This window comes from Microcaecilia unicolor, chromosome 2 (genome assembly GCF_901765095.1).
Source record: "Microcaecilia unicolor chromosome 2, aMicUni1.1, whole genome shotgun sequence".
NCBI classification, from domain to species: Eukaryota; Metazoa; Chordata; class Amphibia; order Gymnophiona; family Siphonopidae; genus Microcaecilia; species Microcaecilia unicolor.
In genome coordinates this window covers 154447019-154474312 of record NC_044032.1, presented here as the reverse complement: position 1 = coordinate 154474312, position 27294 = coordinate 154447019, and the positions used below count along the sequence as shown (strand labels likewise).

The following is a 27294-nucleotide window of genomic DNA, read 5'->3' as shown; positions in this document are numbered from 1 at the left end:
TTAAACTGTAAGGCTTTTTGAGGGCGGGTCTGTTCATTATATGTTACATGAGGGCGTTGGGGGGCAGGGGCGGAGCAGAGGCGTGACTGGTTCTCTAGCGAGAGCTACTTGTGGAGTAATGGGGGGGAAAGTTATGGAAGGAAGGGAGGAGGGGTGGGTAGGCTGGGGGGTAGGACAAGGGGAGGGGCGGTAGGAGGGAGGGAGGGAGGGCGGGGGTGGGAGCTTTCCGATTCTTTTTTGTTTTTTTATTTAATTTTATTTTCTATTTTACTTGGTTAGATGGATTGCTTGGATATATTATTTCAGGACAAGGGAGCTGCTGTGGGCAAGATGGGGTGAGACCATGGGCTGGGGGGTGGGTCTCAAGCTTCAGACCACACTTATCTATGGGACTAGTCACTATAAAACAGGATGGGCTCCCTTAAATTAATCTCTTGGAATGTGGGGGGAATCTCATCACCCATAAAGCGCACAAAAGTATTGCAGGCACTGAGGAGACACAGGGCAGACGTTGCTTTCCTCCAAGAAACGCATCTGTCAACACCTGAGCATCATAAATTTCAGACAGGGTGGGTGGAGGTAGCAGAAGGATCACCCGCAGTGGGGAAAAAGGGAGGAGTTCTCTTATTGATTCGTAAGGGTCTACAAATGAAAATTAAGGCAGAAGAGAAGTATCGAAGGTAGGTGTATTTTAGTGGAAGTGGAGAGGGGTAGGAACACCTATATTTTTTGCAACATATATGCGCCCAATGTTTATGACAAAAACTTCTATAAACATTTGCTTGAGTTGTTAGGGCCATACCAGGGGGAAAACATAATTCTTGGAGGAGATTTTAACATGGCTTATGACCCTCGGGTGGATAGAAGTAGCGCTTCCAATCTGAATGTACAACATTCCCAGAGAGGCTTGCCTTACCTCTGTGAAACATTAGATTTGCTTGATGTGTGGAGGATATTGCACCCAATGCAGAGGGATTATACCCACGTGTCTCGGGCGTATCTGTTGCAGTCCCGCATAGATTATTTTCTTATCTCACGGGGTCTTTTTGCTGCTGTGCCGGATGCTGCGATAGATGCGTGCGAAATCTCAGATCATTCGATTATATGGATGCAACTGCAATCGCAGGGCGTGGGGGGAGGACGGGATAGTTGGAGATTCCCATTTGATCTTTACAGAGATCCCCATTTTAAGGCTTACATAGGAGAAAAATGGCAGGACTTTGCAACTGCTAATAGCGGCCATCTGCACCAAGCAAGCCTGTACTGGGAAACGGCAAAAGCTGTTATGCGGGGGGAGATCATAGCGTATAGAGCAAGGAAAAGGAAGTTGAGGGACAAAGAAATCCTTAACCTGGAAAGAGAGGTCCGGAAGCAGAGGTTGCGATTTGGGAGAGAAGTTACGGAGGTAAATAAGAGAGCACTTTTAACTACACAGAGGGAGCTAAATGAATTATTGCATCAGAGGGCACAGAAATCACAATTGTACTATAAATTCCAACTCTTTCAGTACGGGAATAAAGCGGGAGCCTTAATGGGAAGGTTGATCAAAGGGACCAGAGGTCCGACGCAGATATTGCAAGTGCGTGATCGGGGGGGTCAAATTCTGCGTGAGACAAAACATATAATAGAGTGTTTTCGTGGATATTTTCAGGATATCTATAAGGAGCCGGAGGATGTTATAGCGGATAGTGAAGTGTACTTGACCAATCAAGCATTACCACAGATCACGGCGGCACAGAGGAAAACTCTAAATAGCCCAATCGTGGAAGGGGAGCTTATGGTAGCAATGCAACAAAGCAGTCTGCACAAGGCGCCGGGACCCGATGGGTACAGTATGGCATTTTATAAGGTGTTGCAGGAGCAAGTCACACCCCCGCTATTTAATCTATTTAATGCAATGGCTGCCTCGGGAGAAATGCCGGCCGCGTTAAATGTGGCGAAAGTGGTAGTGTTGTTAAAACCGGGGAAAGATGAGTTGGAAGTTGGGTCATATAGACCCATATCCTTATTAAATTGTGACATCAAGTTATACTCTAAGATTCTAGCGAACCGTTTGGCCAGGGTACTCCCCAACTTAATAGCAGATCCACAGGTGGGCTTTGTAAAAGGTAGAATGGCCACTAAAAACATCAGGGCACTACTGGCTTCCTTAGAGACTGTAGAAATGCAAGGTTCCCCTTCTCTGTTAGTCAGTTTTGACGCAGAGAAGGCATTCGACAGGGTGGTATGGAGCTTCATGTTTGAAGTGCTTAAGCGGATGGGGATAGAGGGATTGTTTTGGAATGCGGTAAAAGCCCTGTATTCAAATCCACAAGCTCTCATGTGGATAAATGGGGAGCAGTCGACATTGTTCTCAATCAGACGCGGTACACGTCAGGGGTGTCCTTTATCTCCGTTGTTATTTGTCCTGTCCTTAGACCCCTTGATCAGAGAAATAAGCACGCACCCGGAAGTGGAGGGAGTGACCTGGGGAAGTTCCTCGTTTAAAGTCTCCGCTTTTGCGGATGACATTTTGGTACACCTCACTCAGCCAAAGAAATCTCTGGGAGCATTGCTGGAACTCTTTCAAGAGTATGGAGACTTTGCGGGCTTCAAAATAAATTATTCAAAATCCCAGGCCTTGACAGGTAGTCTGGCAGTGCGAAACTTATGGGGCCCTGCATTTCCTCTGAAGTGGGCATCGGAGTCCATTAGGTATCTAGGCGTCTGGATCCCCATGTGTACTTCCACTCTCTATCACTCCAATGTGACTAGCATGATAGAGGTATTGAGAGGAAGATTGGCGAAATGGAGGATTTTGCCACTCTCCATGCATGGGAGGATACACCTGTACCGGATGATAGAGTTCCCAAGGTGGCTTTACTTGTTGAGGGTCCTCCCCTTAAGGCTTAAGAGCAAAGATTTAACCACAATATATAAGCATCTCCGTAAATTTCTTTGGAGAGACTCAAAGCCGAAGCTCCCATTGAAATTTTTGATGGGGCCCTGGAGGGAAGGGGGGATGGGCCTACCAGATCTGCGTCGTTATAATCAAGCTTGTTTGGTAAGGCATTTAGGGGATTGATTTTTAGGTAGGCATGATTTCACACCCCGAACGCTAGAGCAAGACTATTTCAAACCGTTTCACCTGTATTATCTATTGCACTGTTCCAGGGAATCCATACCGCCTCACGTGGGGAGGAGTGTCCTATTGAGCTCTTTGCGTGAGGCCTGGAGAGATTTGACTAAGAGTTGGGGTCTGGCGGCGGACACTTCAGATTTGTTGCCTCTTCAGGGTAACCCGAGTTTCACGCCCGGAATGGATAGTTTGGTGTTTAGTAGGTGGGCAGCTCTGGGGATCACTAGGTTAGAGCATGTATTAGGAGCGAGGGGTCAATTACTAGAAGTAGGTGCATTAGGGGTGGGTATAGAACAGGGTGCCCTATTTGCCCATTTTCAATTAGCTCATTATATACGAACCTTGGATTCAGGGAAGTTGCAAGGTAGGCATGGGTGCCGCCTTAGGGAGTTCTTTAGGGCAGTACCGGGGGAGCGTCTTTCGGTTTCGGGTTTGTAGAAGGTTCTAGGGGAACACAGTGGCAGGAAGGATACAGGACGCATACTGCAGCGTTGGGCTCTTGACCTCCAGAGACCTAATTTGACCTTGGATTTTCAGAAATTGACAGCCAGGATACCCTCCCTATCAGGTAATGCCACATTGCGGGAATGCCAATATCGAATCTTATATAGGGCATACATGACGAAGCTTCAGGTGTTTCGTTTTGGAGGAGTTCCAGATCCACTGTGCTCCAAATGTGGGCTACAAGAGAGCACATGGTTTCACTCCTTCTGGGAATGTCCAAAAATAAAAGCATTCTGGGGGCAAATTATAACTTATTTGGAGTCAGTGGTGCATGGTAGGGTCCATCCCTCTCAACAGGGGTTTCTACTGGATAGGTATGAAGTTTTTGCGCAACATTCTAGAGGGGTCCGACAGTTTTTTCGCAGAGTGGGTATTATAGGGAAGAAGCTTATCCTGTCTGGGTGGACGCAGACTGAGCCACCAGACTTTTGGCATTGGTGGAATCGCCTGCATGAGTTGCTCTTACAGGAGCGCAGGGTGGTGGGATCCTCCCCGAGGAGACGGAAAGCATTCTTGGGGATATGGGAACTTTACATACAATCACTATCACCTAAAGCACGCAGCTTCATTTTGAATCGTCTTTGAGTTTTTTGGGTTTTTTTTCTCTTTCTTCACTTCTTCGGGGGGGGAGGGGGGGAGGGAGGGCAATGGGGGTGCGCAGTGTTGGACGAACAATTAGGGGCATCACTTCTACAGCGCAGTTCTCATCAGCCAGCTGTAAGGCGGGCAGGTATATCTTGATGGAAAGTAATCATTTGAGGATAGGGGACAGCCTCTAAGGCTTTTAGGAAGGTTTTTGTTCTTGAGTAATTCCGCCCATAACCGGCGTTGTTACTGATTGAGGGAGGTAGGAGGGAGGGAGAGAGGGAGGAAGGGATGGGGGAGGGGGGAATTTAAAGTCCGATTGGTTAGCGGTAGGCCTGACTGCAGAATGTTCGGGCTATGATTTGCTTGCTATAAATGCTGACTGTCTACTTCATTAATAGTTGGAAATATCATTAGAATGAATATTGTATTGGAGGGAGGGAGTGGGGGGGGGGGGGGGAATTGGATGATAATAGGCATTACTGTGGACATCACAATTGTACGGTTCTTTATAATTATTTGCGTAGCCATTCCAAAGGCTGCATATTTTGCTGTGTCATCACTAAAACGTTAAACCATAAAAATAATATAACTGCCAGTATATATAATGGTATGAGTTCCTTTGATGACATTATGTATCTGTGTTCCTTTTTGAGAATTGTATCTGCTCATTTATGTTATCAAGTTTCAATAAAAAAAAGATTTAAACATAAAAAAAAAAGACTGATGTTGGGTCTTGAGCACCACTCAGGTGCAGGTAGCTTCTCAGACTGAGGCCTGAGAGGTATCCGTATCCCAAGAGGGTAATTGTCGGACATTGACCATGCCAATTTCATTCCTTGGTAAACCATTCCAAGATTGATGTTCTAATCTGAGGAGTAGTGTCCTCTGACAGTGCAGTTATTCAGAGGGTTTTGTCTGCACCCTAGGTTGTATGCTTTTCTACATCTGTCTGCACTGGTGTAGCAGGATGAAATGGAAGGTGAAATTTATTCATACCTGTTCATTTCCTTGAATCCTGCTAGACCAGTCCAGGACCCGCCCTGGACTACTAGGCTCAAAAGGAAAGTTCCCAGATTTTGCTAGCACTCTCAGTCTAAAAGTGTAAATAGTTCATTGAAGTGGGGGTGATAAGAGAGCTTCTGAAGAGGTTCCCCAAGAGATGTGCAACTTTGTGAGTTTGTTGGTTTCTTTGGACTGGTTTTGCAGTGGCATTCTAGAAAGTCGACTGCACCAGCCCTTATACCTATGTCATCAGTGGAAGATTTCAGTTCTCCATATCCATTCATCACAGCCCATTCACCTAGATTAGTCTAGTAGGATTCAAAGAAAGGAAATTTAACAGATATGAATAAATTGTTTCTTTTCATGTGGATCTCTGCTACTACAGGTGACTTTGGTTTTGTTTCTTCCTTTCTAAATAAGACTGCAAAGAAGAGGCTACAGCTGACTCCAGCAGTTTAGCAAGAAAAGGAATGCTAGCTTGAACATTGGGTTAGCACTGTTTAAAAATGTTGGGAAAACAGCCCTCTTGTAGCACCTTTTTAATAAAAACTGTTAGGCATTGTGAATCCCTGCTGGCAGAGTTTTCATCAGAATATAAGGGGAAATGATCTAAAATGCAATTACCCTTAGCAATTCTTAATTTTTCTCAGAACCTCCCATGTAGATATAGGAGAAAATATTTCCCAGACAAAATCAAAGTTAGGGTTGTTGCTGTTGACAGAATCAGTTGATCTAGTCTTCAGGACATACCAAGCCAGTCTGGTTTTTAAGATATCCACAACAAATATACATCTATCACTCTATTATGACCTAATCACCTTTTATCAAAATCAATACTAAGTATTATTACAAACACATTACTTTATTCAAATCAAACATAATCACTGGTTAATATTTAACAAACTATTTATACAAGGACTGTGTTCTGTATTAACGCCATTGATACTCAATATAGTTCTTCAAACTTTCATAACCTCTTTAAAAATACATCATCACAAAAGTCAGATGACTTATCTTATCTTCATTCCAGACGACAGAATGTTAAATGTTCCATCATATAGTTCATTGGTGAGTATCAATCACTAGTCCGTTGATAAACAGAAAACAGAATCCAAAAGAGAAGAAATTCACAATATCCTCAGGGTGGGTCAATATTCTCTGAAACAATGACTCCACTCAAACCGGATCCTTATATCAAGTTTCCTTCACAGCGATGTTTAGTTTCAATCCACATTCATATATATATCCACAGATCTCAACACAGGCCGTGTTTCATTATAACTTCTTCAGGAGATCCAGCCACATTAGAACACTGGGCACATAACAGGAAATCCCTTTGAAGAAGTTATAATGAAACACGGCCTGTGTTGAGATCTGTGGATATATATATGAATGTGGATTGAAACTAAACATCGCTGTGAAGGAAACTTGATATAAGGATCCGGTTTGAGTGGAGTCATTGTTTCAGAGAATATTGACCCACCCTGAGGATATTGTGAATTTCTTCTCTTTTGGATTCTGTTTTCTGTTTATCAACGGACTAGTGATTGATACTCACCAATGAACTATATGATGGAACATTTAACATTCTGTCGTCTGGAATGAAGATAAGATAAGTCATCTGACTTTTGTGATGATGTATTTTTTAAGAGGTTATGAAAGTTTGAAGAACTATATTGAGTATCAATGGCGTTAATACAGAACACAGTCCTTGTATAAATAGTTTGTTAAATATTAACCAGTGATTGTGTTTGTAATAATACTTAGTACTGATTTTGATAAAAGGTGATTAGGTCATAATAGAGTGATAGATGACTAGATTGACCGATAATTAAGAAATTTAACCCGTGTTAGTATATCAACAAATATACATGAGATAAATTTGCATGCACTGCCTCCATTGTATGCAAATCTCTCTCATGCATATTCATTATGGGTATCATTGAAAACCTGACTGACTGGGTGTGTCCCAAGGACTGGGTTAAGAGCCCCTGATCTAGATAAACCAAAGCAAGGAGGCACAGCAGAAGTCAAAATAATGATGGTGATGGAGTAGTATAACTGGGTTTCATTGTTTTAATGCTGTATTTTGTTTCTCTTTCCACAGAGACTGGATGGTTCAATCAAGGGTGAATTGAGGAAACAAGCACTAGATCATTTTAATGCAGATGGATCAGAGGTAGGCTGCTGTTTGTGTTCTGGAAATCAGTGACATCCTTCTTGCCATAAACAGGACATAATTGGGAACTGTGCTGTTTAAACTACCGTATTTTTCGGACTATAAGACGCACCGGACCATAAGACGCACCTAGGTTTTAGAGGAGGGAAATAGGAAAAAAAAAATTTTCCTTTTTCCCTCCTCTAAAACCTAGGTGCTCCGGTGCGTCTTGTCCAAGTTTTGGACCGCCGTCCCGTACTTAGACTTTAGGTAGAATGCAAGGTGCTCCATATGCAAATAGTACAGACAGAGTAGGACAGGTTTAACATTGGCTTTCTTCAGAGCTAGAAACAATCTGACCTTACCATCAAGTCTCCTGCAGATTTCTGACTCCCATAAGAGACAAACTGATCCATTCTGCCAGGTACAAGAGGGCTTGCGGGGAATAACTCTGACTTTCTTTTTCCTCTTGCAAAACAGGACAGGAGCCATGTTCCCTGGTGGTCTAGTGACGTCGGGGCAGGAAAGAGCCCCCTCTTTCCTGCCCATCGCGCTGCTCTCCGTGCTCCTCACTGCTTTCTGACGGTCTCGGCGAGATTCAAAATGGCCGCCGTGAGAATCTCGGCGGCCATTTTGAATATCGCCGAGACCGTCAGAAAGCAGTGAGGAGCACGGAGAGCAGCGCGATGGGCAGGAAAGAGGGGGCTCTTTCCTGCCCCGACGCCACTAGACCACCAGGGAACATGGCATCGTGTAAGTACGGGACGGCGGTCCAAAAACGCTACCTTCGGACTATAAGACGCACCCCCCATTTTCCTCCCAAATTTTGGGGGAAAAAAGTGCGTCTTATAGTCCGAAAAATACGGTAGTTTTCACCCATACATTCCTGGATTATATTTAAAGGAAGAAATTAGTTTAAATTGATATTCACCCTAATTTTAGCACTGTATTAGCACTGTATTAGGTGCCTTTTAAAACTTGCAGTTTAAGCTGCAGCCACAACCCCAGCACAAGCTTACCACTCATGCAGAAGTGCTGCTTTTTTGGGTGGGTGGAGAATGTTGATTCTGTCCTGTATGGCTCTTAGATACTCTTATACTGTTCTTACAGTTTGCCATAACCAAGGGAATATATATGTGTATAAGCACATGACTGCAGGTGTCTGAGAGTGAGGAGTGAGCATGTGGGGGTGGGGGTGGGGGGGTTGGTAGAAACATTTTTAAAACATTTGTTTTAAGTGCTCAAAAAGGAAAGGGTGAAATATGCTATTGAGACTGAGCAGTGAAGGATTAGGAAATAGAGTAAGAGTGTGGAATGGGTTTGTGAATGGTGTGAAGTGCCTTTCAGGGTGCCCAAGAGCCCTAGTATTAGGGAAAATGCTTAGTAAATAGGGCCATTATAAAGACCTACTGAGTGGAAATGTTAATTCTGTGTTTGTGGTTTTAGTATACAGTATATTAGTATAAAGATTCAGATTAAAATGCCATGTCACAGGTCTTGCTTTCAGTGCTTATTTTAAGATTTAAAACCTTTTTAACATTAATATTTAGATACAGCATTTGTATTTTCCATCAGTTTTTAGTTTTTCCATTTCACTTTTATTGATATTCATATAGTAAATTGTAAATTTGATGTAAGTCACACTGAACTCTACAGGCTAGTGTGGGGTTTAAATATCTATGTAATGTAAATTGAAATTATGTGCATAAATATATGCGGTATTAAATGGATTAGTGTTTGCAACCTTATTGAATATAAAATGTTATTTCTACAGGATTTTTGCTTCCTGCTGTCTACAAGAGCTGGCGGTCTTGGTATAAACTTGGCATCTGCGGACACTGTAGTTATATTTGATTCTGATTGGAACCCACAGAATGATTTGCAGGCACAGGCTAGAGCCCATAGGATTGGACAAAGGAAGCAGGTAAAAGGAACTTTGGTTTGAGTTAATCCAGTGTTTCAGCATCGTCTACATAAGTGGAGAACAATTTTCTTATGGAAATAACAGATTTGGATAACATTTTTGCCTGCTTAGCCTTCATTTCTAATTTAACATCAAAACATAGATTTCAGATCGCTATAACTGATTGTTTGCAGAATGTTTCACTGCAAACTTTCCAGTTCCTTACAAGATCTGGCAGAGGTTATGCAGGTAGAGGCTCCTTACAAAAGGGAAACCTTTTTTTGGTTCCTGGGAGTTGGTTGGCAACTGAGTACTAATTGTTTTATCTTCTTCCAATATCTAGTATGGAATTCTGCTGACAGTACACCTCTGGATTCTTTGGTTAGCAAGCTGTCTATTTCTTTCAGTGGCCGCCTCCTCAAAGTCATTAGTGTCGCTTCAGTTGTCTATAGCTATAAAAGTGTAGTCTCTACTTCTTGTATTTGTCTTTTTAAATGATTTTTTTTTCCTGGAAGAGGCAGATACAACAGACCTATCTTGTCACCCTTTTTTATTTCTCAGTAGATCAGTTTCTGGAAGGCTGACTCCTATTTTTCTGTACTTCATCTTCTACTCCTCTGACCTTCTCTTTGGCTACAGTCTTGCTGGGTCAGCTGGCTGTATCTTTATTTTAGCTAGCAGCAGTCAAGGTTGGCACAGAATTCTTACTGGAATCTCTTGTATATGTGGTTACTCTTGTAACCAAATTCCCAGACCTGGTAGATGACCTAAATTCTTTCCCTGTATCTAAGATGAGGTTTCTGCAGTCAATGTATTTGCACACTGGTTTTGCTTTCTCATTCGACTGAGTGGAACTTTTCCTGGCTGTTAGAATTCTCAATCCTTTGATTGTACCTCTCACATAGGACCATAAGAGTATAAGAGTTGCCCTACTGCACCGGGTCAAGGGTCCATCCAGCCTGGTATCCTGTTTCCTATAGTGGCCAGAGAACAACAAAACGAGAGTCCAAAATCTCCCACAAAAAATGCCAAATGCACAAAACAACAACAAGAGCGGAAGAAGACCAAAAAAAAACAGACTGAAAACCACGAATGGTAAAAGCACCAAAGAAGTTTTATTTGGACCCTACACGGTCCGTGTTTCGGCCAAAAGGCCTTCTCAGGGGTCTTCAAATTGACGCATATAGATGTTCCTCCAAAACTCTCATAAAGTAGAAGGACATGAGATCTGGTGCAATCCAAACCAAAGTAAAGATGCTGCAGCCTGTAGTGGCCAGTCCAGGTTATAAGCACCTGGCAGAGTTCCAAAAAGTGACAACATATTCTATGCTACTTAATCCCAAGGATAAGCAGTGGCTATCCCCAGGTGTCTCTAGTTTCTTTCCATTACCAGTGACCTTATTTGATTTTCCTCGCCAGGATACAACTTGCCTTTGGCTGCGATTTGTTTGCTTTGGACAGACAATCTTGAGTTTGTGTGGGAATCACATTCCACTGTTTCAGCCTTGTGATCCTTTGGAGGCAGCTTGGTTATCAGTTGCCATAGCATGTCTCTTTGCAATTCAACCTTTTAAAGCCAGGTGAAATTATGTTAAGTTTATCTACTTTCAGGGTTTATCCTTTCTTGTGATGAGCCCCTATTCTCTTTGCAGGCTCTGGATGGCATAGGCATATCTCATTGTTGCACAGCAGGGTTTTATCCATTGATTTCCAGGTTTATGGATTAGGTCTCCTGCTCCAGTCATATTCACACTGGGTACACCTTTCTTGTTGTCTCCTGTTAGTCACAGGCAACTTTGTTCCTTTCTACTTCTTGGGCCATTTCCTTCTACTGTGTTTCGAGTTGTTTTGGGGCTTTAGAGTTAGCTTCAGGACATAATCTTTTGTAGCAGAGGTTTCTTTGCTGGCTCTACTTTTAATTTCTTCTTCTTCTTCTTCTCTCTCTCTCTCTCTCTCTCTCTCATATCCTTACTGATTGATGTTTTCTCGGCCTTATCATGGATCTCTAGTTGCAGTGAACTTGCATTCATTCCTTTTGCACAGGTCTTATTGATCCTTTTTAAGCAGTGCAAGGGACCCTTGTAGACTCGGAGATGAGATTCTTCTTACTCGGCGTTTGCATTTGTAGCCAGTTTTTCTGTCTAGGTTTCCATAACGTGCATTGAATTCCTTTCATTACTCTATGAGAATCCATTTCCATCATGTGTTTTTCTGCCCACATGTCGGACATGGTAACACTTTCTGCTTATTTTCATGCTGTTCCCTCTTTTAACCATCTTTCTCAGAGGACAAGCAGGTGTATAATTCTCACAAGTGGGTGACACCTTTCCACGTCACCCAGTCTGGAATTTACCAAAGCTAAATGAGAGCTTTGTGGAGCGTGAGCCGTGATCCAAAGCACATGCGTGAGTGCCTTCCCGCCTGCCATGAGATCATGGTCTCCTCCGTTCTTCTTTTTCCATGGTGAAGAGAGGGTGTGTTTTGGGGGGTTTTTTTTTTACCACCTCCTCACATTGCTCGGTCCTAGAGAGCTTTTTTTTTTTTTTGTGCCTTTCAGCTATTTTTAGTTTTTTTTTTTTTTTGTGTGTTCCTGTTTTTGGAACCTTCGTCCTTATTTTCCTTTAACTTTTTTTTTTTTTTTTTTAGTACTCTTGCCTAGATTTAAGTTTCATTTCTTTTCTGTCATCATCAGGCCGCTTTTATTCCTTGACTTTTTCCGTGCCTTGCCCCCTTTTCAGGCCACCATCGTGTCGTTTAATTTAGCTGACAAAGTTTTTCCTTCCATGTCCACGAAGGTTCCCAATGGCTTCAAGTGCTGTACCCAGTGCAATCGGACAATCTCTAGAAAGGACACCCATTCTTGGTGTTTACAGTGTCTTGGGCCTGATCATAACCCCGCTGTGTTCTCTCTGACTTTGCATAAAGAAGAGGACCCAGATTTCCATAGATGCTCAATGCGAACTTAATTTAGCTATTCTATAATTAATAACCATTACTCTTAGAAGCTTAGCGGGAGGTTAGGATACATTTTGTCTATACCCCTCTTTGTTAGTATTGATGGTGTTTCTAATGTGGATGGTATCTTCAGATTTAATTTCCTCTTAATTTTAAACTTTACATTTTTTTGATTGTAAACCACCCAGATGGTATTCTCTGTAGGTGGGGTAGAAAATTTTTAATAAACTTGAAACTTAAACTTGTGAGAAGATTTTTGGAGCCAGATCCGCTCCCTTGATGTCCGCATCAATGTTGGGTGTCACACTGGGGGAGCGTTGGTAAACATGGCTGCTGCAAGGCCCTTAGACACTGGAAGCAGTGAAACATCGAGTGGGTCTCCACCTGCCTCAAGGCTTCCTGATGTGCAGGGCCTGTCTATTGTCGGACCCGACCCCGAGGCAACTTGTGGATTCGATGTCGTCCTCATCGGTACTGAGGAGCCTCGGTGACCGGGCGAAGGCCAAGAAGCATCATCATCTGTCGCCCTCAACACATGTTGCCAGGAGCTCAGGACATCAAAGGATGGCGCCAGGAGGACCACTCCCCCTCCATACAAGAGGTGTTGATGTGCCAGTCTTCCAACAGCAAAGACCCTGTTCCCGCATCAACCCCAGTGGTTCTGCAACCTGAACCGATACCTCAGCCTTTCCTGGTGTTGGCCCTCAAGCGCATCCAGGGTTGCGTCTACCATTGCCTCTCTGCTTGGCCCTCGGCCTGCAGTACGGCCTTTGACACCAAATGCCGCATTTGACTCCGGTGTCGACTGTCACCCAAGCTGGCACTCCCTCGACGTTGGCAGAAGATGCTTCACTGGAGTTGAGGCGGAGACAGACTTCTCAACGCCGTTCTCGAGGACATGGCTCCTCCACATCGAGACAGGTTTGGTCTCAACACTCCCATCAGGAAGTATTGTCTGACACCAAAGAGGAGCGCTCATGGGATTCAGAGGAGGATTCAAGGAACATAAGTATTGCCATACTGGGACAGACTGAAGGTCCATCAAGCCCAACATCCTGTTTCCAACAGTGGCCAATCCAGGTCTTAAGTACCTGGCAAGATCCCAAAACACTACAAAACATTTTATGCTGCTTATCTTAGAAATACTGGTAGAGATACAGACTTCATCACTGTTTAATGTACTATGGGGAAGTCTCATACAGTCACTAAGGCAAATGGCTACTACCAATCTGAAGTGCCTATTAAATGTGGCAATTTTAATCATAGACAACCCCATACCGTCCGTACTTTTTAAATATTTTTTAATATTTTTTTTACTTCTGCTGGTGACTAAAACTTCTCGTGCAGTTCAGTGACCAAAAATACATACAGTGAAAGCTTTCTTGCTTGTTGTAGTCATAATCAAAAACACTTATCTGTGTATACATCTTTGTCTGTGTGCATATCTTTGAGCGATCCTAGGAGTTCTTGCTATCCCGACAGGTGCCTGTTTCGCTCTTGTGCTTTGTCAAGGGACAGTCCTATGGATATAAAAAACACACGTATCAGAAACCACTTCTATAACTATCATATTCTTCCACTGATTTCGTGACCTTTACGGTCTCTTCGCCTTCAAATGCTTATCGCTCACTGGATATTTAAAACATGGAGGCTGCGTTTTTATGCTTTACCGGAAGTGTATAGCGCTTCCGCCGAACAGCTGATCCTATCTACATGTAGCAACCCCAGTGCAAATACGTGTTGAGGCCATCAGGTTCCACTGTCCCGAGATGGAATATCCAGTAAGTTTCCACCTCTCGGATGGGGAGTAACATGTTCAATTACTTGACATCGCAAGGAATCAACAGTATGTCCCTTGTTGACCCAATGTTGCACTAACGGGGCTTCCAGGTTACGTGCTGTAATTCTTGATCTATGCTCTATCATACAGGCATTGAGAGACCTGCTCGACTTTCCAATATACATCTTCCCACATGGACACTTGATAGTAATTAAAAGAGCTGACAAGGGAGGGGCAGTAGTAGTCTTGGACAGAGAGAAATACATTGCTGAAATTGAAACGCAATTAGCAGATAGAACAGCATACAAAGTACTACAGACAGATTGCACCGCTGAATTACTAGCCATGATTAAGGATATCACTCAGCGTGGTTTGGAACAAGGGTTTTTGACATACAGAGAATATCAATATCTGAACAATAAAACCCCAATGTTTCTGGTCATGTACACCCTGCCTAAAGTACACAAGGACTCCACAACCCCCCCCCCCCCCCCCCCCGGGCAGACCCATTATGTCATCACATGGGTCTCTTTTGGAGCTGTTGTCAGTATATGTGGATACATTTTTGAAAGATTTTGTCCAAAATACCAGCTCTTACATTAAAGACACCACACATTTTTTGTCCATCCTCGAAGACATAGTATTACCAGAGAATAATATCATAATGCCAACTTTAGATACCAAATCATTGTATACAATGATACCACAGGAAGAAATGCTTGAAGCAGTTGCGGATATTTTGGAAAGTAGACCCAGACCACAGGAAGTCCCTTCGGATTTTCTTTTGATCCTTACCAAGTTAGCGTTGTGCAAGAATTTTTTTTAAATTTCAAGATCAACTTTTTATGCAAATTTCAGGAGTAGCAATGGGGGGGCGACTGTTGCTCCCACGCTGGCCAACCTATTCATGGCTGCTTTTGAGAACAAATGGTTGTCGACATCCCTGTTCCAGTCCCACATCCGCCTATGGTGGAGATATATTGATTGTGTTTTTACTGTGGCAGGGGAATAGCTCGCATCTCAAGAATTTTCATGTATGGCTCAACCAACGTCATCCGAAGATATTTTGGAAAGTAGACCCAGACCACATGAAATCCCTTCGGATTTTCTTTTGATCCTTACCAGTTAGCGTTGTGCAAGAATTTTTTTTAAATTTCAAGATCAACTTTTTATGCAAATTTCAGGAGTAGCGATGGGGGGCGACTGTTGCTCCCACGCTGGCCAACCTATTCATGGCTGCTTTTGAGAACAAATGGTTGTTGACATCCCTGTTCCAGTCCCACATCCGCCTTTGATTATGTGTTTTTACTGTGGCAGGGGAATAGCTTGCATCTCAAGAATTTTCATGTATGGCTCAACCAACGTCATCCGAAAATACAGTTCACATTATTAGCTTCAGAGACGATTATACATTTTTTGGATGTGGAAATAACCAGGATAGGCGGGAGATTTACATCAAGAGTTTACACCAAACCCACCGACAAGAACACTATTCTTGAATATAAGAGTTGTCATCCAAGACATTTAAGGGACAGACTGCTTTTCTCCCAGTTTTTACACTTTAGGAGAATTTGCATGACCGGTACATACTTCGTGCAGCGAGCTGGCAATTTTGGAAGAGATCTGCTGCAAAGAGGTTACCCAAAGCAAGTTTTGAAACGTGCGTTTCGTTGGGCCAAATATAATAGGGATTTTCTCTTAAAAGCCAAACAACATGAGGACCCAGACGAGCAAATTATGACGTTCATTATGCGCTTTTCCCCAAGTGAGGAAAGGGTGGCCAGGATCGTAAGGCAGCACTGGGATGTAATGCAGGCACATCCATTGTTCAAGGAACATTGAGTGAGAACTGCTTTCTCACGGGCTAGAAATCTTAAAGAGATATTAAGTCCTGCAATGTTACCATCAGAACGTAAAGATAAGTACATAAGTAATGCCACACTGGGAAAAGACCAAGGGTCCATCGAGCCCAGCATCCTGTCCACGACAGCGGCCAATCCAGGCCAAGGGCAACTGGCAAGATGAAATACCTACCCCACGGGGGTATTCTAAGTGCAACAAAAATAGTGTAAAACTTGCGATCTCACAGTAGAGTCGGACAACTTTAGCCACAAGGACCAGGTATATTGGCTACAGCATCGTACTACCTGTCAGACTACACACATCGTTTATTCTATCAAGTGTCCATGTGGGAAGATGTATATTGGAAAGTTGAGCAGGTCTCTCAATGCCCGTATGATAGAATTACAGCACGTAACCTGGAAGCCCCGTTAGTGCAGCATTGGGTCAACAAGGGGCATACTGTTGATTCCTTGCGATGCCAAGTAATTGAACATGTTACTCCCCATCTGAGAGGTGGAGATCGGAATCGCAGATTGTTACAACGTGAAACTTACTTGGATATTCCATCTCGGGACAGTGGAACCTGATGGCCTCAATACGTATGTGCATTGGGGTTGCTACATGTAGACAGGATCAGCTGTTCGGCGGAAGCGCTATACACTTCCGGTAAAGCATAAAAACGCAGCCGACATGTTTTAAATATCCAGTGAGCGATAAGCATTTGAAAGAGAAGAAACCGTAAGCCTGGGGTCACGAAATCAGTGGGAGAATATGATAGTTATAGAAGTGGTTTCTGATACGTGTGTGTTTTATATCCATAGGACTGTCCCTTGACAAAGCACAAGAGCGAAACAGGCACCTGTCGGGATAGCAAGAACTCCTAGGATCGTTCAAAGATATGCACACAGACAAAGATTTATACACAGATAAGTGTTTTTGATTATGACTACAACAAGCAAGAAAGCTTTCACTGTATATATTTTTGGTCACTGAACTGCACGAGAAGTTTTAGTCACCAGCAGAAGTAAAAAAAAATATTAAAAAAATATTTTAAAAGTACGGATGGTAGGGGATTGTCTATGATTAAAATTGTCACATTTAATAGATACTTCAGATTGGTAGTAGCCATTTGCCTTAGTGACTGTATGAGACTTCCCCATAGTACATTAAACAGTGATCAAGTCTGTATCTCTACCAGTGTGTTCTGGTTGCGTTTTTATACTTGTTGAAGGTAGAGTGCCACCAAGATTTTGACAGTATCTTAGAAATAAGCGGTGGATTTTCCTAAAGTCCATTTTAATAATGGTCTATGGACTTTACCTTAGGAAGCTATCCAAATCTTTTTAAAACCCCGCTAAGCTAACTGTTTTTACTGCATTCTCTGACAACGAATTCCATCGTTTAATTACACGTTGAGTGAAGAAATATTTTCTCTGATTCATTTTAAATTTACTACTTTGTGGCTTCATTGTGTGCCCCCTAGTCCATGCTTTTGAATATGCTCTGTAATTTTGTTCTTTATAATAGTGTATACCGTTTTGCCCAGCACCAACATCATGCTCACCAGTCTATAATTTCCTGGATCTCCTCTAGAAACTTAATTGGTGTTACATTGGCCTCCCTCCAATCTTCTAGAACCATTCTTGATTTTAAAGATAAATTGCATATTACTAACAATAGTTCCGCAAGTTTATTTTTCAATTCTATCAATACTCTGGGATGAATACCATCTGGTTCAGGAGATTTGCTACTCTTTAGTTTGTCAAAGTGCACCATTTTATCATCCAGGTTTATTGAGATTTTATTCAGCTTCTGTGACTCGTCAGCTTTGGATACACTTTCTGGCACCGGTACTTTTCCTCTGATGCGTCCTATAGAATTCCCTCTGAACCCTCCCCTCTACCTGAAAAGAGAAAATCTTCAGAGAAGAGCCTCTCATTCCCTTGTTTTGTTAAGGAAATGGCTGATGCTATTCACTTTCCTTTGGAAATGGAGGACGAGCCCAGAGCTAAGATGCTTGACGTCCTGGACTACACGTCACCTCCTAGGGAGGCTGTGACTGTCCCTCTCCACATGGTACTCCAGGAAGTCCTCATCAGGAACTGGTAGTCCCTTCTGTTGGTCTCAGTTGTGCCCAAGAAGATCAACACTCAGTATCAGATCCACAGCGCACCTGGTTTTGATAAGCTTTAGTTGCCTCACAATTCCATGTTGGTGGAATCTGCTCTCAAAAGGGCCAGTAGTTCTAGGGACTATGCATCGGCTCCCCCAGGTAGAGAAGCTAGAACCCTGGATTCCTTTGGGAGGAAGACGTACCAGGCTTCAATGCTCATCTCTCATATACAATCATACCAACTCTTTATGCTCATCCACTCTCAAAACTGGACAGCTGTTCAATAAGAGTATATAAATTGCTGCCAATCCCGCTAGCTTTGCCACATGAAGCATTTTAGTTTAGATTTGAATTTATTATTTATAATCCATCCTTATCCAGGGCAGAGAACAATAAAACATACATAATACACACATAAATAAAACAACAAAACACAATCTGTAATACACGATATCTACAAATTTAGCTAACACAATTCAGTATTTGAAAGGAAGTCAGTCAAAATCAAAGCAAATATCCTTATTCAGCAGGTATATATTAGGGCAGACATAACAGATGGTCGTTTAGTTGCTGCATAAATGCAATCAATTGTGACTTTCTTTAATCTAAGAGGCAATTTGTTCCATTCAAGTGGTTCAGAGATAGAAAAAAATTTTCATTTTCAAGCATTCATTTATTTGAAGTACACAACCTTAGTGAATTATATATTTTTTTTTTATTGCAGGTTAATATTTATCGTTTGGTGACCAAGGGATCAGTAGAAGAAGAAATCATTGAAAGAGCTAAAAAGAAAATGGTATTAGATCATCTTGTTATTCAGAGAATGGACACAACAGGGAAAACAGTTTTACATACAGGTTCTACTCCATCAAGGTAATGCATAAAAGCAAGTACTGCATTCAGACTGCAACCCAGTAAATGCCATGTGCGCCTGAGTAGCTGAGCAGCATGGCAGGCGAGGAGTCCAGGTCCCATCTACCCAAAAGGAGGATGGATTGATCTGAAAGAACCTATTTAATATGGCTTTTGGGAAGACAAGGCCTCTGAGCCATATTAGAGCTGGTGCAGCACTGAGGCCCTGTTAACCACAGTGTGGTGCAGATATGGGATAGGAGAAGATATGCAAATATTGGGTGGAACAATGAAGTAAGGAAAGCAGGAAAAAGATGGGGAGGGCTGTAAAGACACAATACACCTGCTCCACCTGTCATGTTTGATAGGCGTCTACACCAGTTTATGTATTGTAAAAGTTCAAATTCAGTCTTTCTGAATAATAGATTGTTCTAAGAAGATAAAAAAAGGGCATTATATAATAGATAACATGACCGAAGAATCACAGAGACATAACATACAAAATAAAACTACAAAACTCAAGCAGACATAAATTCACATTAGAATCACTACAACAATAAAATTCAAAGAGCCATGGATTTGATATACCGCCTTTTTGTAGTACAGCCACTTATTGTATGCAGGTGCTTTCTCTGTCCCTAGTGGGCTCACAATCTAAGTTTTTGTATCTGGGGCAGTGAAGGGTTAAGTGACTTGCCAGGGTCAGAAGGAGCCACAGTGGGAATCTAACCTAGTTCCCCAGGTTCTCAGCCCACTGCTCTAACCATTTGGCTACTCCTTTGCTGCTCTAACCATTAGGGTACTTCTTTACTCCGTGTAAGTTCCCCAGGTTCTCAGCCCACTGTGCTAACCATTAGGCTTCTCCTTCACTCCAGTGACATGGAGTGAAACCACTGAATTGTTATTTGGCTTGATGAATAGTAGTGATGTTGATTAATCACCATTAACATTTACGATTAATGCACAGATATTAACAGCAATTAAAATTAATTCCATTAACACTGACCATCATGTCCTGAAGAGCATTGGCCCACCTTACAAAGCCCCTATACTGATCATACATCCCTCTCCTGAAGACCCCCCTGTAAGCCCTTTCAGGTTGCCTCATGGTTTTTAGAACAAACAACTTCTTAAAGAAACAAGACAAGCGAGATGACATAAACAGGCAACAAAGATCTAAATATCTATTTCTTAGGTGCTCCAGTGCAAAAAATCCCAGAGAATGTTTTAGATTGTTGAAGAGATTATAACACTTTCCCAGAATGCAACGGAAAAATAGTTAAACTTGACCATACACTAAAAAACCTTTTTAAACAGAAGTGTTGAATCAACTTAGGATTTACCAAGTGTGCCTGAGTGTAACTCACCTTGAGCTACTACTGAAAAAGGTGTAAACAAAATCCAAATAAAATTTACATTCAGTAGTATTCTCCAAGAAACCCATCTCTCTCCTAAAGAACTTGACATGTTAGTGACATTGTTTAGTCCAAATATTTTATTCTTTTAACAGAAAATCAAAATGAGGTGGTATAATAACAGACAGTTTAATTGTGAATGTGTTTGCTTTGATACAGAAAATATAGCCCCCCCCCCCCCCTTGCAATAAAATATACCCCCCACATTATTACAGTGCTTCTCTGTACTTAAGAAGAAAGCAAAGGGTAGAAAAGTTTAGGGGCAGACTTCAATTCTGTATTGTCATGACCAGATAGATCATATGGCCATTTACTCTTCTCAAAACTAAGACACTCAGAATGTTACTTTGGGAGCAGGGGCTTTAAGATGTCTGGCATTGATTGCATAAAGGGAAATTAGACTATTTTTTTCAGCCTCATATTATTTGTACTCGAGCATTGACCATTGGTTTCTTTCACAACCTCTTTCAGACCAGAATTTTAAATGTAAGATAGCTCTATTCGGTCTTCAATATTGAATGATTTGGAGTTGCAATTGTGCACTTGTTTCTGGGGTTGGGCTGATGCATTACTTCCTGCTTAGTAGTGAACACACCTTTTTGTCTATATGGTTTTGTATTTGCTGTGAGGGTGACTGATTTTGGGTGGGAGAATTTCATTTTATGTCATTTTTGGATATGTGACTTCTGTCCTTGTGATATTTTGCCCGTTATTGTTTGCTTTTCTATGCTGTGTTCTTTGTGCAGTTGATGACCAAATAAAGATAGACATAAATGTAGGATAGTCCATTGTAATGTCAGATCATTCTCCATTAATGTTCGGTACAAAGAGTCTTGGACCATGAACAGATCTTTCCATATCATCAAGCTGATCAATCCAAAGACTGGGTTGTGTCCATCTACCAGCAGGTGGAGATAGAGAGCAAACTTTTTGCCTCCCTATATGTGGTCATGTGCTGCCGGAAACTCCCCAGTATGTTCTCTATCTCAGCAGGTGGTGGTCACACACAGCAGCAGCTCTGGCTAGGCCTCCAAGCCTAATTTTTAGGTTTTGTTGAGTGCCTGGGGTTGAGGGCTCTTCTTGAGCAAGTGCAAACCTGGTGGCGCCAGGTCCCTCCTTTTCTCCCCCCTCCCGCTGGCTCCGTTTAAAAAAAAAAAAAATTTTTCAACGTCCTTAAAGGCGTTTATTTCGACGTTTATTTAAACGTTTATTGCAGCTACTCACTGGGACACCAGGTCGTTACAGCTCGGAGCGGACAGCAGGTAATTTTTACCTTTTATAGCGGGCAGGGGGTTCCCCGATTGGTCTCCACGTGGCCCATGGCGTCGGAGGGCGAGGGCGCAAAGAGTCGCTCCCCGGATCGCGTGTGCGCTTCCAGAGGGGATGCGGGGGTCTTAAAGTCTGATTCGCCCTTGTTGGGTGACAGTTTCATGACCGATGAGTGTCCCGGTCCTTCCTCCGGTGTGGCGGTTTTTCCCACCATAAACGCCCATCCCCCGCGGCTCGCCTCCGCCATATTGGTCGGCCACGCGGCTCGGACGGCTTCTTCTTGGCCGCCCTTGAGGTGGGAGACATTGATGCCATGAACGCCCTTAATTTGGGCGACGGCACAAAAGCGGCTAAAGTTAAGCGCCGTTCTTCCCGCGCGGCTCCTTCGCGGAGTGTCGCGCCGGACGCCATCTTGGATGCGCAGCATGTCTCTCCCCCACTCTTGCGAGCACCGGTTGAGGGTGCGTCTAGGGCTGTAGCCCAGGCTGCGGAAGTGCACAGTCTGGGGGGTTTCTCCCCCGAGTTTGTTTTGCTGCTGCATCAGGCCTTCCTTATGCAAAACGCTGCCCCTGCTCCCTCGTCTGGTAAAGAGGTTTAGGCCCCCGGAGGTAAACGCCCTCGGGTTGATTCCCAGGCCTTGGAGGACTTTGTCTCCTCCGATGTAGATGAGGGCAGCGTATCTGAGTTCTCCCAACGGTCCTTTGCGGATTCCTTGGAGGAGACGGATCCCCGCTCGGATGGAGCGGATGACCTCTCTGCAGCGCGGCTCTTTAGCTCAGAGGATTTGCCCAACCTGTTAGTGCAGGCCATGGGCATTTTGAAGATTTCCTCTCCGGAGGACGTCTCTCCCTCAGCCCCTGTTGGCTCTGCCATTATGCTGGGGACGAAGCGCCCGCCTAGAAACTTCCACGTGCATGATGCCATGCACACCTTAATTTCGGCTCAATGGGATGTCCCGGAAGCGAGCCTTAAAGTGGCTAGGGCTATGTCCCGCCTCTATCCTTTGCCTGAAAGTGAACGTGAGGCCTATCTGTGGCCTACCGTGGATTCTTTAATCACTGCGGTGACTAAGAAAACGGTGTTGCCGGTGGAAGGTGGCACGGCCCTAAAGGACGCCCAAGACAGAAGATTGGAGGCGGCCTTAAGGTCGTCCTTTGAGGCGGCTGCTTTAAGTTTGCAGGCCTCAGTTTGCGGCTCCTATGTGGCCAGGGCGTGCCTGACTTTGGTGCAGCGGGCTTCCCCCTCGGATCATTCCTTGAGGGCTGATTGGCCGGCCCTGGAATCGGGCTTGGCCTATTTGGCAGACTTGCTGTATGATGTCTTGAGGGCCTCAGCTAAAGGCATGGCTCAGACAATCTCTGCGCGGCGGTGGCTTTGGCTGAAGCATTGGTCTGCTGACCACGCCTCTAAATCCCGCCTAGCGAAATTGCCTTTTAAAGGCAAGCTGCTCTTTGGGGTTGAGCTGGACAAAATCGTGACCGATCTCGGCACGTCTAAGGGCAAGAAGTTACCAGAGGTCAGGGCTCGGGCTAGTACTCGTCCCGGTACCTCCAGAGGACTGGTTCAGGAAGCCCGTCGGTTCCGTCCGGGCAGGTCGGGCTCTTCTGCCTCCTCTTCCTTCAAGAGGAACTTCTCCCCCAAGCAGTATTCCTTTCGCAGAGACCGCCATCCCGGAGGTGCTCCCTCCGGTCCTCCCCCAGGGTCTCGTACCCAATGACGGGGCCTTGGTCCACACCCCAGTGCAGATTGGAGGACGGCTGTCCTCGTTTCTGGGCGAGTGGACCAGGGTAACTTCAGACGCTTGGGTGCTGGAAGTCATCAAAGTCGGCTACAAGCTAGAGTTCTGCCGACCCTTAAGAGACGGGTTTGTACTCTCTCCCTGCAAGTCTCCGGTCAAAGCTGTGGCAGTGCAGCAGACCTTGGACAATCTGATCCGCCTGGGTGCGGTCGTTCCAGTGCCAGAAAATCAGCTTGGCAAGGGACGTTACTCCATTTACTTTGTGGTACCAAAGAAAGGAGGTTCTGTACGGCCTATCCTCGACCTCAAAGGGGTCAATCGGGCCTTGAAAGTTCGGCACTTTCGCATGGAGACTCTCCGCTCTGTTATAGCGGCAGTGAAGGCAGGGGAGTACCTGGCATCCTTGGACATCAAGGAAGCATACTTGCATATTCCCATCTGGCCTCCCCATCAACGCTTTCTGCGTTTTGCAGTCCTGGGCCGACACTTCCAGTTCAGAGCCCTCCCGTTCGGGTTGGCTACTGCTCCGCGGACCTTCTCCAAAGTAATGGTGGTCATCGCGGTCTTCCTGAGGAAGGAAGGAGTACAAGTCCATCCTTATCTGGACGACTGGTTGATCCGAGCCCCCTCTTATGCAGAGTGCGGCAAAGCTGTGAACCGGGTGGTTGCTCTTTTGAGCTCCCTGGGGTGGATCATCAACTGGGAGAAAAGCCAGCTGCGCCCGACTCAGTCCCTGGAGTATCTGGGAGTTCGATTCGACACCCAAGTGGGCAGAGTGTTCCTGCCAGACAATCGGATTGTCAAACTTCAGGCTCAGGTGGACCAGTTCCTAGTAGCCTCTCCTCTTCGGGCTTGGGACTATGTGCAGCTGTTGGGCTCTATGACGGCCACGATGGAAGTAGTGCCCTGGGCCAGGGCTCATATGAGACCACTACAACACTCTCTGCTGCAGCGCTGGACTCCGATGTCGGAGGATTATGCTGTGCGCCTTCCCTTGGACCCAGCAGTGCGCAAGACACTGAGCTGGTGGATGCAGACAGACAAGTTGTCTGCGGGAATGCCTCTGGTGACCCCGGAGTGGATTGTTGTCACGACGGACGCCTCTTTGTCGGGCTGGGGAGCCCACTGCTTGGGAAGGACAGCGCAGGGGCTCTGGTCTCCTGCAGAGGCAAAGTGGTCTATCAACCTCCTGGAACTCAGAGCCATTCGGTTGGCGCTTTTGGAGTTCATCCCGGTACTGGCGTTGAAGCCAGTACGGGTCCTGTCGGACAATGCCACGGCTGTGGCCTATGTCAACCGCCAGGGAGGTACCAAGAGCGCCCCTTTAGCCAAGTAGGCTATGAGTCTATGCCAGTGGGCGGAAGCGAACCTGGAACAGCTGTCAGCTGCCCACATTGCCGGAGTCATGAATGTCAAGGCGGACTTTCTCAGTCGCCATACCTTGGAGCCCGGAGAGTGGCAGCTATCTGCTCAGGCGTTCTTGGACATCACGAAGCGCTGGGGCCAGCCGAGCCTAGATCTGATGGCGTCATCGGCCAATTGCCAAGTGCCGCGCTTTTTCAGCAGAGGACGGGACCCTCGATCCCTGGGAGTAGATGCTCTTCTCCAACAGTGGCCGACACAAGAGCTTCTCTATGTGTTCCCGCCCTGGCCCATGCTGGGCAGGGTGCTAGACCGGGTGGCAAAGCATCCAGGCCGGATAATCCTGGTGGGTCCGGATTGGCCCAGACGTCCCTGGTATGCGGACTTGATCAGGCTCTCAGTCGACGATCCTCTGCGGCTGCCAGTGGAGCAGGGCCTGTTGCATCAGGGTCCCGTGGTGATGGAGGATCCCTCCCCCTTTGGTCTTACGGCCTGGCTATTGAGCGGCAGCGTCTGAGGAAGAAGGGCTTCTCAGACAAGGTCATCGCCACTATGCTGAGAGCGAGGAAGCGCTCTACTACTGCTTACGCCAGGGTTTGGCGTACCTTTGCAGCGTGGTGTGAAGCAGGCTCATTTTCTCCATTCACTGCTCCAATTTCTTCAGTGTTGGCATTCCTGCAAGAAGGTCTGGAGAAAGGCCTGTCGCTCAGTTCCCTTAAAGTCCAGGTAGCGGCCCTGGCTTGCTTCAGGGACCGCCTGAAGGGTGCTTCCCTGGCTTCGCAGCCAGATGTGGTGCGTTTTCTCAAGGGAGTTAATCACCTGCGCCCTCCTCTGCACTCGGTGGTGCCTGCGTGGAATCTCAATCTGGTGCTAAGAGCATTACAGAAGCCGCCTTTTGAACCCTTGTCGAGGGCATCTCTGAAAGACCTGACGTTGAAAGCAGTCTTTTTGGTGGCTATCACTTCAGCCAGAAGAGTTTCCGAGCTCCAGGCGCTCTCATGTCAATAGCCTTTTCTGCAGTTCACTGAGGCAGGAGTGACTATTCGCACAGTGCCTTCCTTCCTGCCCAAGATTGTTTCTCGCTTCCATGTGAATCAGCAGCTCTGTCTCCCTTCCTTTCGTAGGGAGGACTACCCAGAGGAATACTCTGCTCTTAAATATCTGGATGTGAGACGAGTCATCATCAGATACTTGGAAGTGACCAATGATTTCCGGAAATCGGATCATCTGTTTGTCCTATTTGCAGGTCCTCGTAAGGGTCTGCAGGCTGCTAAGCCTACAGTGGCAAGATGGGTCAAGGAAGCCATTGCAGAGGCTTATGTGGCCGCAGGGAAGGTGCCGCCTATCCAGCTGAAGGCTCACTCCACTAGGGCTCAGGCGGCCTCGATGGCAGAGGCCGGGTCCGTCTCCTTGGAAGAGATATGCAAGGCGGCAACTTGGGCATCGGCCCATACATTTTCCAAGCATTACCGCTTGACTGTGGCTGCTCGGGCGGAGGCCCGGTTTGGAGCTTCAGTGTTGCGGTCAGGGATTTCTATGTCCCGCCCTGGGTGAGTACTGCTTCGGTACATCCCACCAGTCTATGGATTGATCAGCTTGATGATATGGAAGGTAAAATTATGTATCATACCTGATAATTTTCTTTCCATTAATCATAGCTGATCAATCCATAGCCCCTCCCAGATATCTGTACTGTTTATATTCTGGTTGAATTTTAGGTTCAAGTTTAGTCTTCAGTTACTTCAGGAGGACTTCGTGTTTTTTCACTTGGATTCTTCAAGAGTTGGAACGAGTTTGTGTTACAGTGAGCTGCCGCATTCCTCTCCCCTCCGTTTTACGGGGCTGGATTGAGAGTTAAATTCTGCCGGCACTCCCTCCCGCTTCGTGCGGCTGTAGGGCAGCTTTGTACCCCTCCCGCTTCGGCGGTGTTAGGGTCAGTCAGCTCCTGTTGCGGTTGCAGGATAAGCCAGATCCCCCCGCATCGGCGGGGTGGTGTCCCTCCCCCGCTCCGCGGGGATGAGCTGGACGGATTCCCCTCCCCCACTTGTGTGGGGATGAGCTGGGTTACTTCCCCTCCCCCGTTTCGGCGGTGGTGAGCTGGGCAGAGTGTCCCTTTGTGGGTGTAATTCTCTAAGTGCTGAGTCCTGCGGATGGAGCTTTGATATCGACATACTGAGGAGTTTCCGGCAGCACATGACCACATATAGGGAGGCAAAAAGTTTGCTCTCTATCTTCACCTGCTGGTAGATGGACACAACCCAGTCTATGGATTGATCAGCTATGATCAATGGAAAGAAAATTATCAGGTATGATACATAATTTTACCTTACTCTTATCAGTCCTTTTAAGAATCACTAATAAAAAGCTGGCAAAAGTATTTCACTTTTGAGTAACACCTCATAAATATCTGCCCGTGTGATTTGGGATGCAGGAAAGACAGTGTTGGTATGGTACCATCATCTCTCTAGCCTCTGATTTAAAAAAAACAAAAAATGGAAAATTTTATAATTATAATCGGATAACTAGACATCCAACATAAACTAACCCCACTAAAGATGTTTATGCAAAGTTAATACAGACAAATACACTAGCATAATACATAGCTTTATAAATAAATAGCATAATACACAGATTTAACTAAAAGATCTTCTTATGAACATGTGAATAAACCTCACAGAATGCTTTTGGAGCATTT

General features: G+C 44.9%; 1 protein-coding gene across 1 annotated transcript in view; it reads left to right on the top strand.

Moving 5' to 3' along the window:
• The window catches only part of CHD1 (chromodomain helicase DNA binding protein 1), a 560349-nt gene that overhangs the window by 299329 nt on the left and 233726 nt on the right, over nt 1–27294 (top strand). Inside the window, 3 exon segments of the mRNA XM_030193417.1 lie at nt 7320–7391; nt 9145–9294; nt 18688–18836. Coding sequence (XP_030049277.1) covers nt 7320–7391; nt 9145–9294; nt 18688–18836 — 371 coding nt within the window.